The sequence below is a fragment of the Pyrgilauda ruficollis genome, unplaced genomic scaffold (genome assembly GCF_017590135.1).
Source record: "Pyrgilauda ruficollis isolate IOZ18807 unplaced genomic scaffold, ASM1759013v1 scaffold40, whole genome shotgun sequence".
Taxonomy (NCBI): domain Eukaryota; kingdom Metazoa; phylum Chordata; class Aves; order Passeriformes; family Passeridae; genus Pyrgilauda; species Pyrgilauda ruficollis.
In genome coordinates, this window is record NW_024525490.1 from 6,226,142 (window position 1) to 6,244,420 (window position 18,279).

The 18,279-nt window shown below is 39.0% G+C and overlaps 1 protein-coding gene across 1 annotated transcript in view; it reads right to left on the bottom strand.

The window, feature by feature from the left end:
* The window catches only part of KHDRBS2 (KH RNA binding domain containing, signal transduction associated 2), a 311,090-nt gene extending 293,078 nt beyond the window's left edge, over positions 1-18,012 (bottom strand). The window contains exon 1 of the mRNA XM_041477469.1: positions 17,964-18,012. Within this exon, the coding sequence (XP_041333403.1) occupies positions 17,964-17,982 (19 nt within the window). The 5' untranslated portion in view covers positions 17,983-18,012. The remainder of the gene's footprint in view (positions 1-17,963) is intronic.
* Positions 18,013-18,279: the final 267 nt, after the last annotated feature.

Consider the following 18,279-nt stretch of genomic DNA (forward strand, 5'->3'; position numbering starts at 1 on the left):
CTCTGGTCATACTGGTATTTCAGAAGCAAACTACTTCTCCAGTTGTCTTCAGATTAATCCGTTTTTAAGCCATACGTAAGTTATGCTACTTCCTCTGTCACTATTCGTTTTCTTTGCAGCCTACTATGAAGAATCTTATCAAAGGCTTTGTGAAAGTCCTAGAACCTTATGTCTGACAGGTAACCTTTATGTACTTCACCTGCGTTTTTTTCAAAGAACTCCAACAGACTGAAAAAGAAGACGCTTCCTTAGAGAAATTCTGATACTTTTCCTGCATCACACTACACAACCATGCTACTCAGTCTTTAATTATAATCTTCACCTTACCCAAAATTCTCAAGAAAACTCCTAGACAATAACTCACTGTCTCCTGCCTTCTCCCTTAAGGACAGCATCGCAGTACGGACACTACAGTTTTCTTTAACAATGACTGGTTGGAACTACAGGATGGTCTACCAATCTTCCATTTTCATAAGTAGTTTGATTCAGACTATTTAAAATGTGCGTATATACTGCTGCATATATACACACTGAACTACTGTGTTGCAAATGAGGTAATTCACACCAAAATACACTCTCAAAGCTGTTTGTTCAGTACAGTATCATGGTAGTCTTCACATGTGCAATTCAAATATCAGGTTTAAAACTGGGACTGATCCCTCCCTAGAAAACATGAAGCTCATCCTCAGACCATACTCTCACAGGTGCTTGATGAGCTACGGGACATGTTGCACTTAGAGGTAGCATTCCAGCATTTCCTTGGTTGCTTGCTTGCTTTTTTGCCTCACTGGCATCTCTCTGGCCTACTGACATAAAAGAAAGTGGCTTGGAGCAGAGGCAAATGCCTGTGCAGGTCCTGGCAGATTAGGAAATAGTGGCCTTCTCTGGCAGTCATTCTTGGAAATGCTAGCTTGGGGACAATGAGCTGAAGCAGCACAGAAGAGAAACGAGCCGGCAGTTTTACCTCCAAGCAAACTAATATATGTGTGACTCATGGGGAAGAGCTGATTGGGAGCAAAGAGCTACAGTATCTGCATAGTTATGCCAAGATACCACTGCTCTCTGGAAGCAGACTCTACGTTTTTTGCTGGTGACTGACCGCTGAACTGCACTAGCCCAGTTTACACCATCTGCTGTGCTAACTTTATACAGAACTGACTGGCTGCGGGGTTTCTGGGAGCTGTTTGGCTAACTATTGTTTCTCCATTTTTTATGTTTCTTTCTATCCTCACACTAGCTCCAGGAAAAAAAAAATGGGGGAAAATAAAAATAAAAATTAAAATAATTGGCTTATTTAAGAAACATCAAGTATAGGAAAACCAGCAATAGTTGGCCATGTGGAGAACACACACAGACAGACACCAACTGTATTCCAGCAGCGTAGAACTGAATGTCTGCGTGAGCTGGTAAATTCTGGCAACAGAGTTAGGAATAAGAAGGGAAACTTTCTCTGGCACTGAAAAGCAACTGGAAAAGTTTGAAACTGTTTCATCTATTAGGGTTATTTTCATAAGACTGATTTTCAGGAGTCAAAATTTTAAAACAAATGTTTTTGTAGAATACAGTAGTTGTATTTGGGTAGAAATATAATTTAAAATTAATACTTCATCTATGTTAGACCAATACTATAGTTTTTCTCTTCCTTTATACTAGAATTTGGTGTTTTAAAATACATGAATGATGACACATCAGAAGAATATAACTATCAAAACCAACTAATTCACAGGTATATTTTTTGTCCTTACAAAATATATTTAGATTCATTAGCAATGTGTTTCAGAAATGGTGCTATTCACTGCTTTTTAGCATAAATCAAGTCACACTTTTAGCTTAAGCTGGAATTAATGGAAACACTATTAAATACATTTCTGACTAGCACAAAGAGACATTGAAGATAATAACAGAAAACATCAAGAAACCCAGAGCTAATGAATGCCTCTTTTCTTGCAGTCTTTGTTAAAAAAAATATGATTAATACAGCAAGGTAGTCTTAAAACATGAAAGATCTAGGAATAGTTTTAGGTTAAATACTACTTAAATCAATCATTTTTTAGTTCTCAGACTGGTTGAACACAATAGAATTTATACTAATTTCATAGAGGTACGACATGGCACAAAGCTCAAGCAAACAGTCCTGACTAAAACTATACTTGCTTCACATAAGGCAGGTCACTTGCAGTGGCATGATCCAGGAACTGTATCAGTTGGGATTCTGGTTAGGATAAACATCCTTGTACTTCTTCAGCTGTCAGGAGGGTCTCTGCAACAGGGGCCAAAGAGATTCCAACTGCTTTGCAGCAGCTAGCAACAAAGCAAGAGGAAATATGAGAAGAGGAAGGCAAACAGACAATGGCAGAAGTCTTTGGGGAGGAAAAAGGATGAGGAGACATCACTGTAAGTGACTGGAAAAACTGGCTGAGATAACGCTACTACTGCTAGTAAGTATATTAGAAAAATCAAGATTTTTTAAAATTTCGGAAGACTGAAAAGACTAAAATACTACCAAGATTCAACAGAAGAAAAGGAAATAATAAATTAAAACAAAATTATAAATTATTAGTAGAAATTAATAAAGTATCCCTAAACTTTAGAAGGACACAAAATAATTGCTAACTCAGACTTACTACAAATCATGGGACATCTGCTTTTACAACCAACAAATTTCTAAAGACCCCTGAAAATACTTCACCTTTTTAAACCACATATTGTCTAGATGAACAATGTTCATTTCCACTGAACATAAAAATCCTTCTTGCACCAGTACTCTAGAAGGGTTATGGTATGTCATGATTTCAGTGGAATGTCTGGGAAGACATTAGTAAAAGGCGTTCTTTCTACTGAAACTGCAGATAATTTTTTTCAACTGGTAAAACCCAAGGAGCAGTTTAAGAAAATTGAGCTTAGAACAGTACATCAAAAATGAGACAAACCCCACAAGAATAGCTAGGAATTAATTCTGTTTAACTATGTAAGAGTTCCATCACTAATATACCCATATTTTAGGATGAAACTGCATGCACATCCAGAATTTTCAGGCAGCCCATCAAGCTTCAGTACCACACTTCAACTTGCAAGAAGACTACAACAGGAAAATAAAAATTTGCAAATATGAATATTTAAATTTATCTTTTTTCTTAATTCCTCTTAATCTCAGAATAGTAATTTTCCATTTTCCACTGTTTTAGTGGACTTAGAGATTATTCAATGAGAGTTTTCCAGGCTGAAGATCAAACTGAGCTTTACTAGTACAGTTTTTAAAACAGTAAAACTGGCATTTGACTTACTCAAAACGCAATTATCTTTTAGACTACCAAGAATCTGCCAGCTTAATAAAAGTTCAGGTTAAGAAGCCCATATTTATAAACGTCATTGAGATAACTGCATTTGACTTTCTTTGCTGGCTCTAAGAACTTTCAATAGCAATTTGATTATCTGATTCACAGAACTCACAGAATCACTAGGTTGGAAGAGACCTTCAAGATCATTGAGTCCAACCCATGTCCCAACACTCCAACTAGACCACAGCACCGAGTGCCACATCCAGTCTTTTCTTGAACACACCCAGGGATGGTGACTCTATCACCTCCCCAGGCAGACCATTCCTGTACTTTATCACTCTTTCCTTGAAAAACCTTTTCCTAATACAAAAAAGCAAGTGACACACAGTGACTTCCATTTCAAGGTAAGACCAGATACTGCATTAAAAAAGAGAACTACAAAAAAATACGGTAACACAACCAACAAAGCTCCTGAAGATTAGAAGAAATGATAATGCAGGAAATCAAGGGCTAACAAAATAATACATTTCAAAGGAGGCTTCTAGCTGAATCCAGACTACTGGACTGAACTGGATGAGATGTGTTGGGTTGGCCACCAATGCTGCTCTATTACTGCCCTCCTCAGCTGGACAGTGGAGAGAAAATGCAGCAAATGGCTTCTAGGTTGAGATAAGGGAAAGGAGGGATCCTATCAATGTCTACTGACACCAGCAAAAGAGACTTGACTTGGGGAAATTAACTGAATTTATTACCAATTAAATCAGAGAAGGATAATGAGAAATAAAACCAAACCTTAAAATCATCTTCCCCTTCCAACCCCTCTCTTCCTCCCAGTCTTAATTTTTGTTGAGAGATCCATTCAGCGCCAGTATCTCAGTGAGCAGCTGCAGTGGGAGCCGCAGGTGGAGCTCTGGGAGCCCAAGCCTAAAGCAAGAGGCTGGGAATTGCTGACCCTTGGCAAAACAAAGGGCCTGGGGACCTGTGGCCTGGCCAGGGGACCAGACACTCAGAGACACAGCAAGAGCCAAGGGTTCCAGACTTTCCAAGGCTTGGACAGTGGGAGGATGAAAGCCCAGGGGGTCCTTTGTTCGAGGCTCCTCCTCAGAGGCACCAGCTTGAGCTGTAATATTTAAATTTTATTACTGGACCAAGTATTTTAAGGATTGGTTCATCTGAGATTGCTGTGGGAAACCTGGGTTTGAGCCAGCTCAGAAGCCTGGTGTGGCTGGGTGAGCGTGGGGGTGTAGCTGTGAAGGCACCTGGGTCCCAGCTCAGGTGTGTGAGTGTGACTGACAGAGTGGCTCCTGGAAAGATGGGAAGGGAATTTTTTTAAAACTTGATTCCTGATTCTTTCCTTTGTTGCCCCAACAGAGATGCCAGGCATTGAGGTTGGTTCATCACACATTGACTCTGTCACTTCTTCCTCTTCAGGGGAAGGACTCCTCGTGCACCTCCCCTGTTCCAGCAGGGAGTCCCTCCCATGAGAGACAGCCCTCTACAAACTTTCCTAAAGTGAGTTCTTCCCACAGGCTCCAGGTTCTTATAAACTGCTCCCGTGTGGGTCCCTTCCTTCTTGTAATTTCCAATGCATTACACTACAACAATCATGAAACCACCTTCTTGGTTCTGTGATCTTACTGAAGCCCTGGTTTTGTCCTTAGACTTTGCTGCTGCAAAATGTTTTGTAGCCTTTTATGATTGCAAACAGCCATATGAGGATCCCTCCTTCCATATTCCTCAACTTTCTCATCTGTTCTCACTTTTTCTCTTTTAATTTATTCCAGCTGCATTGGTTTTACTTCTTTCATGACTGTACTCTTACACTAGCTTCCTTTCCAGTTATTTCAAGCTTAATTCTCTAGCTTGTCTCCTATGTCTCTCACATTGTCTTCTTATTATCCCAACTTTTAGTAGCTTTTTAATAACTCAGGCAATGACCAATCAAGAAGTTTGAGCTTCTGTAGGTTTTTTTTTTTTTTCTTTTAAATAGTGCTCTTTCACACAAATTCAATTCACACGGACTTACTCACTCTTCAGTGAATTCATTCAACTAAACCCTGGTGCCTTAGACACATGCTGGTTTCCTCTGCTCAAAGATTTTTGTTTCCTAAAAACCAAACTAGTAATACCCAGCCCAGCATTCTCCCTTCTTTTCCTACTGTCCTTCCAATCCACTATCAGTTTTCTTTGCTGCAATCATGTAAATTAATATCTTGAATATATCAATGTGTGTTTAACCTGAAAAAACACAGGATGCTGGTTTTTAAAAAGTGCATTTGATAAGCATACAGATGCTTAAGCATAAAGATGCTTACCCTTACCTCATGCCTGGAAATATACAGAAAACAAATTATGAAAAGAATTAATAAGATACATGTTTTACAACTTAATGTGTCTGACATCTGTTGAAATCAGAATAGCATGTGTGGGTACACAAAAACTAGAACAAAATCAGAAGGGGGCAGAAGTAGCTTGCTATTTAAGAAACAAAGACATGCCTAGAAGATGTTATTGTTGTTCTAAGAGGTATGTACTGGATTATTGTGCAAAACAAAGAACAGTGCAGCCTAGACACTGCTGTGAGGGTAGGAAGGCCTTCCTATCTAGGGTAGGATGCATGGGTTATTGGTTGGTACACTTAAAGAGAAAATCAAGAATTTCTAAATAAATTAATTGAGAGAAAGGATGGAGGAATCATAGGTTCAATACTTCACTGGAAAAGACCAAGGGTTACCAAAGCAAATAAACCTATTTGAGATGGCAGTGGAAAGCACACTCATGGATATCTCCACAGACAAGAGACCAACTGAACTGAAACTTTGAATGAGCAGATAATATGAACGGTGACACTTGGGTAGGAGGCATCTCCAGGACAGAATCCAAGGCTCAATAAGGCATTTATGGGCAACTGTGTTTTGCAGTGATAAGTTTCTTGACAAACAACAAATTGTAAAAACATTGATATGTACTACCACCATATATATACTGACACAGCACCTCACACCTACCTCCAACACAATGGCATCATATGACATACGACAATCACAAAAGGGAAAGCAAAAGATTTATGAAAAAGAACAATAAAAAGAAAGTGAATATTAATTAAGAAGTTCCAGGTGCAAGATCCTCACCTAGAGCGTGCAAAAGACTGAGTGACTTACTATGCACCTGTGCATATAAAGTAGTGGTAGATATTATGACTTCTCCACCCCCGCCTCCCGGTCTACTATGTAGCTTAAACAACAGACTTCCAGTTCCTGGGGAAAAAGGCACTAGAGGGCTTTTGTACCCACAGGACCATTGAGTGAGGAACCATGGAATAGATGGCACCCAGAAAAGATGGTCAGTGGGCATGGGATATTCAACCACTTCAAATGAAGCAATAACAACAACCTAAGAAATTATGTATTTCAGTCTCTAAAGAAAACTTCTTTTCTTTACTATCAGTAATTATTCCTCAAACATGTCTTCCCAGACTTTCTCAAAAAGGTTTGTGCTGCATCATTCCTCAGTCTGATGTTTGCGCAATCTACCGACACCACAGGATTACTTCTAAAGTTCCATACAGAAATAATAGGCTTCAATATGAGCTATACCTTAATTCAGACACATGAGAACAATCTCAAAATTAACTTTGAACATCAATACCCATGTTTTCTAATGACTGGTTGCTTGTAAAGTTGTAGTAAACAGCTAAAAGATATATCCCTTTAGGAATGAACACAAATGGACATCAAAGACTCAGCTTTTTTCCCCTGAAGCTGTCAGGTATTTTTCTTAAAGTGACAGCAATAATGTTAGTATAGCTGAGATTAGCTGGCACCTGAAAACCCTTTTCTTAAAGGTCTCCAATAAATTGTTTCTATAAAATGGTACTATTTTTCTTTCAGAATAACTCTTACAGTAAGATCATTATCTCAGCAGTACTGAGACTTGCCTCTGGACGAAACAACCCTTCCCAGTCCATGCACCTCAGGCTATAAGCATTTAAATCATGAGAGATGGGGAAGTTATAGAATTCAGAGGTCACAAGCTTATGGCCTTTATCCTACTCAGTATTCAAATGAGGGACTAAATTCCTGAGGGCCTTTTGTCAGCCAGATGAAAAAGCACCCTACAGACTACTATAGGCAATAGAGATGTCTCACAGGTTATGAGACAGTTTTACTTTAATTCACTCACTTATCCAATGGAAAGAAATGGATAGTGAGTTGCTGTCTGGACTGAAAGCTCCTAGGATAAACACAGGGCCACACTGAAATTTGTAATGATTGAAATTCTGCCCTCCAATATTAAATTAATGAACAAAGATGGTGTTAAAAAAGTATCCAAAACTTCATGTCTTGGCAAGTGATCAGCTCAAAAACACTTTAGTCATTCAAGACTTAAAATCACTTTGATATCAATACCAGCAGCATGCACAAAGTGCTGAAGGCAGAAGCCACACAATGCAGATACTCTCCACAGATTCAGGTAAGAGAACTTGCTTTTACTAACCAGTATTGTGTTACTTAGCAAAACCTTTTAAGTAATAAACCATAATAGAAGAATTTTTCAATACAGGGATAGGATAACACTATAAATACTATTTTTTATGCTTTGGGTTGATGTTCTCTGTCTGTACCTGTTGGCAGAAATCCCAGAAGCCACCCATGCAATAGAATTAGGAGTCAAGAAGGTATGTTTTGGAATGCTCTGAAAAAATGTGCCATTTTCAATCAAGTAGCAAAAAAAAAAACCTTACCCCAAATCCCTAATTTACATCCTCTCACCACACATCCATGAAACACAAAATATTAAACATTAAGTGAGGACTTCTGGAAGCTTTTAGTTAAGTTATATTTAGATAAAATGGACAGATAAAAGTAGCATAATAAGCATTTGAAAATGCTATTGGTTTATTAAAAAAATAAAATACAATTCTTTCTGAAAAGCTTCTGTTAGGAATTACATAGTTTTGATACTGTTGTATTGCATGTGTTCAGAGGGACTCCATAGGTGTCTGCTGTCCATACAGATGTTGTGTTTATTCACTGGATAATTTAACACAATCTATGTTACAGTGATTCTCCCAGGTTTATACTAAACAGCAACTGAGATCTTCCATGTTAGTAATATTTACAATTCATAGCAGCTTCTAATTATTTTCTATTTGTCTCCAAATCAGGACATCTTAAGTGTTTAGACAGATGCAGAATCACATCAAGTTCCTGCTTTGTGTCAAAACCAAGCTGCTCCGTTTCCACTTTATGCTGAAAACATCTCCCACTTCCACCACAAGAAGCACTTGGATAGCTTACAGTACAAACATTCCTTTAAAAAAGCATTATATCAAAATATTTCTAGCAAAAACTTAGTCCTCTCTTCCCCCTAGCATCTGACATATTCCAGATTATTCATACACTTTGGAGCAGCAAGAGACTTTGTGCTGAACAGATGGTTTGTGTATTCCAACAAGCTGGTACTGCATGAACATCTTTTTGTCATGCACAACTCAGCATAAACTACTGTATTTCCAGGTTACCTCCCAGTTTAGTCTTCAGAAAAAGAAGAGCAACAAAATAGATAACATGAACATCTGTTTTCCCACATTCACTGCTGACCTCGGACCCCTTTGACACTGATGGGTAAAGCCCTTCACAAACTTATGCACAACCTGATCTGTTGGTGCTCACACTAAACCATTTGCAGCAAGTAAAGAACAAACCAACCACTCCTGTAACAGCAGCAACAGCATCTGAACCACCCCTAACAAACCAAAGACAATCAGAGCATTCTGCAATATTGTATTTACAAACATAGAATGATCTTTTTAAATAGGAGTGTAGGATCAGGAAAAGGAGTACATGCAGCATAAGAACTGGGTGTGGTGGATTACCCACCAATGGCTTTTGAGCATAGTAACAAATTGATACAAGTCATTTATTTACCTGGATCTACAAGTATGAGGAGGATGGATCAGGAAAAGGAGTACATGCAGCATAAGAACTGGGTGTGGTGGATTACCCACCAATGGCTTTTGAGCATAGTAACAAATTGATACAATTTATTTACCTGGATCTGCAAGTATGAGGAGGACCTTATTTCAAATTTTACAACGGGCTAAATCATACTACTTTGCATACAAGTATTAGTGAAATAATTGCAAATCTGTACCCATGCAAAAGTTAAAGCTATTAGACAGATCTACAGCCCTATGGAGACACAAGGACAATAAGAATCATTTACCAAAACTAACTCTCCATTTTCTTGTTGAACAGCTATGTGAAGACAGGAAGGAGAAAGGTCTCCTGGAATTTATTTCATCAGTCCTTAGTCTGCCCTTCAAACAACAAAATAAGAGACTAAGTCGCTTAAATTTGGCGCTGCTCCTTTCAGAAGGACTGGAGAAAAATCAGTTTAAGTTAAAATGGGAAAGGCAGGGAAACAGCTCCATAGCTTCAGCAAATCAGTCTAATTCTAAGTATTTAGGAAGAACAATGTCTCATTCTTTCCCCAGCCAGAGCTCACATTCTGACCTCAGAGCAACCCCTGACAACACCAAAATGTTCCTTCCACCTTCTCAAAAAAGACAAAATGCAACAAACAAGTTTGCTTAGAAATATTTAGAAAAATCAGCAATATGAGCCTACATTAGCAGAAGCACAGAGACAAAAATGTACACTGTAACAGGGCAGTTAACTCCATTTTTCAATACTGAAAAGCCACTTTAAAACATACACACACGGTCCCTGATTTCATGGCAAGCTCTCTAACTTCAAGTATTTGAAAGAGAGCTTTGAAACATACACTTAAATCCCAGGGAACATTAAACTGGGGGATTTGTTTTCTTTCTCCAGTGCTCAAACCTCTTAGGAAAACTGTTTTTCCTTGATTTGCAGTGCTGCTCTTTGGAAGTTGACTGATTATGAGCCAGGGGCTTTGATCCCTACTTTTGCTTTTGCTGAAGACACACCTGCATTTACCAGTTAGCAAAGCCAAAATGCTTCTACTACAAAACAAATAAACATTCTGTTCCAGACCCAAAGCAGAGCAAAAAGGAGGAATGCGTGTTTTGATAAATCTTCTACAGACTAGCACATAGTATTATTTTTTTCTAATAGTTACATTGATTGCCAGAATTCAAAGTATTTTATGAATCAAAAGCTTCTGACTTTTTTCTACATCTGTCAGTGTAACCCTTACAACAAGGGACAGGATGCTGGAATAACTGATGAGCACTTCAGTAGGTGCAGAGAAATTCTAAAACAGTGACCTGCTCTGTGTCTTTCAGCCTTTGCATCATGCTAACCCAAGAACAATAAACAGGAATGCCCAGTGCAAGCAGAGCATTTGACGATGTTAAGATGTCTCTGGTTATATCATATGCAGCCATATATGACCATCAAAACTTTGTACCATCTTAATTAAGTGGATGTTCTTCAATATTGCCATATTACCACTACTAGAAGTTTCACTTGATAATTCAAACTCAAAAATTCTCTTTCAACAGCAAAGGTTGTGAAATCAGTTACAGACATACATTATTGCAGGAACAGGAGGAACAGGGGTTTTTTTTGGGGGGGGGGGGGAATCTGCGGGAAGTTTTAAATTACAGACATACATTATTGCAGGAACAGGAGGAACAGGGGTTTTTTTTTTTGGGGGGGGGGGAATTGGAGGTTTTTAATCTGCTGGAAGTTTTAAATAATTCTTCTAGTTTTTATTAGTTTCAGCCCTTTTTAGGATAAGGAAATAGCTGTACTCATTTCCAGCAGGATTCTAATTAAAATATGACAGGATTTACAGAGGACTGTAATAACCAGGATTATTTCTGCCTGCAAATTTTAAAAAGACTCATTTTGTACCAAAAGTAATAAGAATACTACACTTTTCTTCTGAAGCTCTTTCCACATCAAGATCTCAAAGATTAGAATGAAATTCAGCATCAGTCTACATCTTACAGAGGGGAGTTTTAGAATGCATTCACTGAAGATATGTAGTACAAGCCAAGACTCCATGTACTATGCACATCAGATCTTTACACGAGTTTTAAGGTTTTCCATTTTTCTGGTCAAACTGCACAATCTTATTTGTTTATACAGCCTAAGATTAAACTGCAGCATCAGTAAAGTTCTATACTTCACACACTTGATTTTAAAAACTGTCTGTTTCCTTGCTTATTCTGATATAGTGTACTGATACCCATCCAAGGACTGAAAAATGCAAGGTGAAGAAAAAATGAATGCATACCTTCATAAAGCTTAGCAGGGTCCACCTGCAAAACTGATTTTTTTTTCTATTGTGTATGCTTTCTTAACACCTCAAATCCCTGATGAAAAGACTCCTCCTATTATTCATTCTCAAAATATTTTAAAGAAAGTTGTATATTCTAAGATCAGCTGTGACAACACTGAATTTTCCTCCACATTCAGCAGTTTGTTGGAGAAAAGAGATTTAACAGAAACAGTCAGAAACAGCTTATTTAAGAAAAGGCACTCTAACCCTGAACTGAGGCACCAGGTGACTGCAGTGACGCTGCCAATTCAGAAAACAACTATTTCAGAAAAGCAGCATGTGAAGCCTACAGTACAGCTACAAGGCACAGAAAGGTGTAACATATTCCCATTTTAATAAACCTTGGAGAAGAACTACCAAACAGCAGCGACATTTATGCTTTCTAAAGTAAGGCCCAAGACATCTCATACCCCGAGCCTGAAACCTGTGTCTCTGTGTCATGGAGGAACTGTTTCACTCTCACGGCACTGCTTTGGTGGGTTAGGCAGATGTTCAGCCTTTATTGGAAGACTCTCGCACAGGTCACTGCTGATCATATCACATTTTATAGACTACTAAATAGCCCAGCATGCTCCAGCACATCTCGTTGTCAGTATATATTGTCTGCATATTGCCTAAATGAGAAAAGTATACACCCAATGAAGAAGACTGTTGGAATAGCCCTTTCCCAGGAGGTGCCACAATATGAAGCTCTATTTTGTTATGTGGAGCCCAATCATGCCACCTCCTGGTTAGGAATGGCCACTCTACTGTACACATTACACAGGTGTTCAGTGCTTAGGAAGTTAACAGCTGACAGGAATGTTCTACTCAGCTGTCCAGGTATTCTGCCTTCTCTTGGTACTAACCACAAATATTAACAATTCTCCAAAATCCTGAGTTTTAAAATGCTTACTTACAGGTATGGAGGAAGAGAGATGGACGATTACAGCAGTTACACTCTGAATATATACACAAAGGAGACTAAATGTGATCTAAACATACTAAAAGAATTCCCAGGACAAATTTAAAAAAAAATATTCTTCTCCTTCAAGGAAAACATTCATGTTGCCAAAAAAACAGAACTTTGTTGATGAGGCTCTGGGCATCCAGATAAACCTCAGCAAATATCTGTGACCTTCCCTTAAACAGCTGGCACTAAATTCTGCTATTTGCATTAAACTGCACCTTTAGCAGCTCCACTGATTCAAACAGCACTATTTAAAGAGGAAAGCACCTTCTATTTTAAACCAGGGCATCAGAATCTAAACTTCAATTACTGCAGTCATATTGTTGCCTCTTTGCAAAACAATTTACTGTGTTCAAAGTACATGTTTTCTAAGATCACAGATCAAATGGTCCTAAGTGGCTTCAGATGTCTGAAAGAATTTTATTATTTTTATTTTTTGAATCACATCTATGATTTCTTTTTTCCCTTCTGTGAAGCAAGTCTGTCTTTTATGACTAAGGAGCTGGGGTCAATATAAACATAACATTTGCTTTGTTATACTCATTCTAACATTTTGTAATATTTTATTTTTCATAAATCTGGTTATCAGTTGGGATTCATCTACATTACATTCTGCAAGGTAAAAGCATGTCCTATTGGCTATACCAGTCAACAGATTACATTTGTATTACAAGGACTGCCTGATAGCCCACTAATGGCAACAGAAAAATGCCCATTAACTTTAGTCAGCTTTGAACCAAGTCCGTAACGCCTAGCACATCACTACTTCATAGAAATCGTAAGTATCTTGTATTCATCTAGAGTTTGCACTTGCTATTGAAAAGGCTCCAAAGATCAATACAAATCTAGTTTCTAATGAAACCAAGGTACCTAAAATACACGCTCTGAATATTAGCATGTTTCCTGAGTCAATCTACCGGGAATTTACAGTGCATTTCTTGAGACAGCAAAGCAAACAATGATTAATACCAGCTATTTTGTGAATACAGATTTCTTCTCACCTGATGTAAACATCAGGAATAAAAGAAACAATAAGCAGAATAGTGACCGCTCACAGATTAATATTATTGTATGAATTTACATTTATATTTTGCATTAATCTTATTTTATTTGAAAGGCTTGTTGAGACAAGTGAACTCATAAATTTGCAAGCACATTTTCACGAGTAGTTTTCAATGAAAAAAATGATAAAAACTAAAAAGTATCAGAGGCCTGGTTTTAGCAGGTCATAGGCTTCAGCAACAGCCTTTCACATCTAGGGCTAAGGATATGATTGTCATATTCTGTATTTCCAAGACAATTTTCATATAACAACCTTATTATTATCCCAGGTTTTTAACAGAAACACACACTCATGAACTAAATTTGCATTCCTATATGAAAAGAAAATCAATCTCCAACAGTCCAAAGAAACCCCAAACCTATATATGACAGTGTATTAGCTGAAATCCTGAATATAAGACAAAATAAACTTGCATTATGTCAACAGTTTTCTACTAGCTAGAACTACTACTGAAGGCTTGTATGAGAGACCCTACTAATGCTCAGTGTAAAGGCTAATGTTTTGAGTAATCATGTCCTGTCCTGCAAGAAGCTTGTATGGAGTTGATAGCTGAGCTACATGAGCCTAATTTACACAACTTGGAGGTTTAACAAACTCTGCTATGCCACACGGAATGATCTAGGGACTTAACTCAAGATTAAAGTTAAAGGCCTGATTCTCACTGCCTTCAGAATGCCAGCTGAAATTCTGAGGTCAATTGCACTGTCATTACAAGAGAGAGAAATTAGCTACCTCATTACCCTAGTAATGCTGATATTTCCATGGGGAGAGATGCTCTTACTTTGGCCAGCTCTTTCCAATAGGTCTTTTTCCTTTATGTTTATATTACAAAACACAGAGCTGGTTTTAAGAACACACTATCCAAGATATTCCAAAGCTGCACACATATAAATAAAGACACACACACACATACATATATATAATTTGCTTGACCCCAAAAAGTACATAGACAATTAGCTGACACTTTAGCCTATTAAATGGAATGCTGATATAAAACCAGTTTTGAACTATCACACTGGTTGTATCTTTCTATGTCATCCACACCTTCACAACTGAAGTGACACACTTATGTTTATATTCACAACCACAGACATCTTACACAAAGCAATAAATATTTACAAACACACAAAAGTAACACATATAAGGAGCTGGTAGCTTCCATGGTAGAACAGCACTAGAACAGAGAGGCTCTCCATTCTCCCTGGAGCGTGCTGCAGTATAAGCACAAGCTGGGTAAAAAAGGCACTGCTCAAGAACATGCTCTTCACTTTTGATGTTTTTCATCTAACCAAGCATTACTTGAACTCATACATTTATCAGGACATCTCCTGACTAAAAGCAGAACAATCTTACCTGAGAAAATAAGTACTGGTAACCACTATACAATAAAATAGTTTAAAACTGTACATGAAACAGGGACACTCCTCCAGCTCTTATAACAGCCTAGTACACAAAACAGTTCACTTGATACAAAAAAGCCCTTTCCAACAGATGGAGATTAGCCTATTCTTTAGAGTTCAACTACCTATTACAATGAAAAGGTATTTAACCTTCATTACTGAATTGATTATATTCTCAGAATAAGTATGTTCGAGACATTTTGCACTAGTTTGAAAAAATTTAGGCTGAGGCAAATACCACCAGACACTCACAAATTCTTCTGGTAGATGACTTGCCAATAACACTTCCATTTCTAATAGTGCAACAGTCACGCAGGATCTACATGAAACAGGTTATGACCCATGGGGAAATCAAGCATCTTGTGATTAAGGCACTAAATTGGCCATTCAGAGACTTAGGTTCATTGTCAGAATCCACAACAGATTCCCACAGTGGTTTTTAAAGAAATCGGGTTTTGTCTCCACACCTTGTATTTAAACAGCACTTGCACCTTTTTCCTCACCTTTCTTTATGTTATTTGGTAAGTAGGCGAATACTCTGCCAAAGGAAATGTCCCTTTTCTGGGCATTTTACCAGACCCAGGTAATGACTAATGTAAGTGATTAAGTAAGTGATTTCTAGTCATCCCTTAATGGTGAGGGATAAATAGCTACTGATTGAAGTATGCATCTGACACAGGTCAACCTGAAGGACACAGACCAACATACTGAAAACATAAGTAATATGTTGGTTTTAATATTGGTTAAGTACACCAAAATACACAAACAACACAAAAAAAAAAAAAACCAAACAAACAAAATAAATTATTGGGGAAAAATGGGCAGTCTTAGCTTTATAAGTAAATCCACTGTTGCAAATCAGAAGCATTTTTCTGGAATACTTATTGCTTATGTGCCCTTCTGCAGTTTCTCACAGCACCACAACTGTTCTCAACCAGGTTTTAGCAGCCAACATGAAACAACACAGCACTTTCAAGTGAGAGTGAATGCTTGAGGCTCTGAGCTCCACAGCAAATCTACACTTATGCATTTGATACAAAATGTACTAGCAATCAAAAATGCTTAGGACACCATAAAAAGAACACCTGGCTGGCATCGTTATGGATGTAGCTGATTGCACATTACATTCTAAAGGACAGAAATCCAGAGTCTGGAAACAATGTTTTATCATGAATATAACCTAAAATTTATTCACTACTACAGAGATCCTTGCACCAGGATTCCATTTTCTTCTGGCACCCAAAAGAGAAAATTCTGCCCATTCTATAAATTTCCTTTCTATTTATACACAGCAGCAACCAGTGCATTAATTTTAATTTTCTTTAGTAACATTCTTACCATGGTTAAGTGTTTTAACAGTCATCATATGTTAGACTCTAAAACAAATCTCTAGAAAGCATGACAGATGGTGTTTTGAAGGACAATGCCAGGTACCTGGTGTGAATCTGACATCAGCATTCTCTCAGACAACTCACCTTCATCTTTTAAAAAATCCAGTGAAATAATGCATAGTCCTACTTAGGCTAAGAAGGAATGAGAAAATCGTTCATTTATTCAATCTCACAGTTGCTCAAAATACAACTTCTGCATGAAATTGATGCCTAGAAAAACCAATTTTATTTTCCTTTTCTTTACTTTTCTTTGTCTACTTTCGGTTTTGTCCTTCCTGCATTTTCCACCTTTCCCAAACGCACACACACTCTCTCAGTGGATACTTCCCCCCTCTGGGAAAAGATCGAACTGCAAGGTTCAAAAAATATATTCCTCTAAGAAATAAGGACTTTGTTTATGGTAGGATTATTAGAAAAACAACTGTAAAAAGCAGCATGGCTGCCTCTTTAACAGCAAGGCAAACAAAAGGGCACTAAATGGGTCTATATTCATACTGAAACTCAGTATGTATTTCAAAGCTATCAAAAAGAAGCACTCCAGCAAAACCTGGACTCAATATCTTTGTTCACAATCAATAGAACATACATTAAGGAAAGACAATATAAAAACTGCTGACAGAGGAAAAACTTAATGCTTAGCATGGTAAATCTGAATTAGTTATGATTTTCTTTAAGTCATAAACAGAACTTGGGAAATTATTTGCCACCTCTGAATGTGAGTTTATTTGAATGTGTGACTCTCAAGGGCCTGACCATATATTTCTTTGCTTTAATCTCATTTAAGATCTTGACAGGTTATCTTGATTTATGCGTCAATCTTTACTACTTCAACATTAGGTTCCAAGATTAACGGGGGTTTTTAAAAATTCTGTGAAAAATCTAAGAAGAAAAACATGTGTAAGAGAAACTTAATGGATTACACTTTGGCAAAAGTTGAAACTCTGTACCATGAGGTCTTCACTCAACCACTACACTGAGGAGTTATTAAAAGAGAGACTAAATTATAAACTTTCTAAAGAACCTCTTGCTGAGGTCCAACTAAAACTCTACTCCAACTAAAGCAAGGAAACGGGGGCGAATTACATTGAGTAACCAAATGTTATAACCAGCGTGTTCTGATCTCCACGCAAAACCAAGAGGAAATCACCATGCCCTGGATGAAACTGTCATGAAATTGATAAGCCATATACAATCAATGTCTGACATCGCGCAGTCGACTAAAACAGCACCGCATTAACGGCATAACAGTATCACCATACAAACCTTAATACTTCAGCGTGGAAAACAGGATATAACGAGAGTAATGAGACGCCGGCATCTGTCTTTGTGTAAGTGAGCCCGGGAACCAGGGGAGCGCTTCGCGCACGGGGAACCAGCGGCGGCAGAGCCGGCGCACGGCGGGCGGGCGGGCGGCGGGGCACGGGCGGCTGCCGCCGGGGCTGCTGCCGGACGGCTCCCTCGGCGCGGCTCCGGCCGCCCGAGCCCCCGAACCGCCGCCGCCCCGAAACCCGATTTCGCTCCGTGTCAATCGGCCGGGGCCGCCGAGCGCCGATTAAAGCTCCCCGAGGAGCGCCCCGGCCAGGGGAGTGCGGAGCGGAGACTCACCGTCTTCCAGGAGGCGCATCGCGTGAACAAAGCAGGGATCCAGGCTGTCCTTCTCGGTCGCGCCGCGCGGGGGCGGGCACGTGCGCGGGTCGCCGCGCGCCGCTGCTCGCGCGCCTTCGCCCCCGCGCCTCCTCCTCCCGCCACTGAGCGACCGGCCGCCCTCCGCGCGCTTAAGTAGGGAGGCGGAGCCAGCCGGGCCCCGCCCCCACCGCTCCCATTGGCGGCTACGCAGCGCCGGGAGCAGATTCGCCGCGCCATTGGCTGTCACCAGGCGGGGGCTCGCGGGTCGGCCATCAGCTCGGGCAGGTACTTGTCC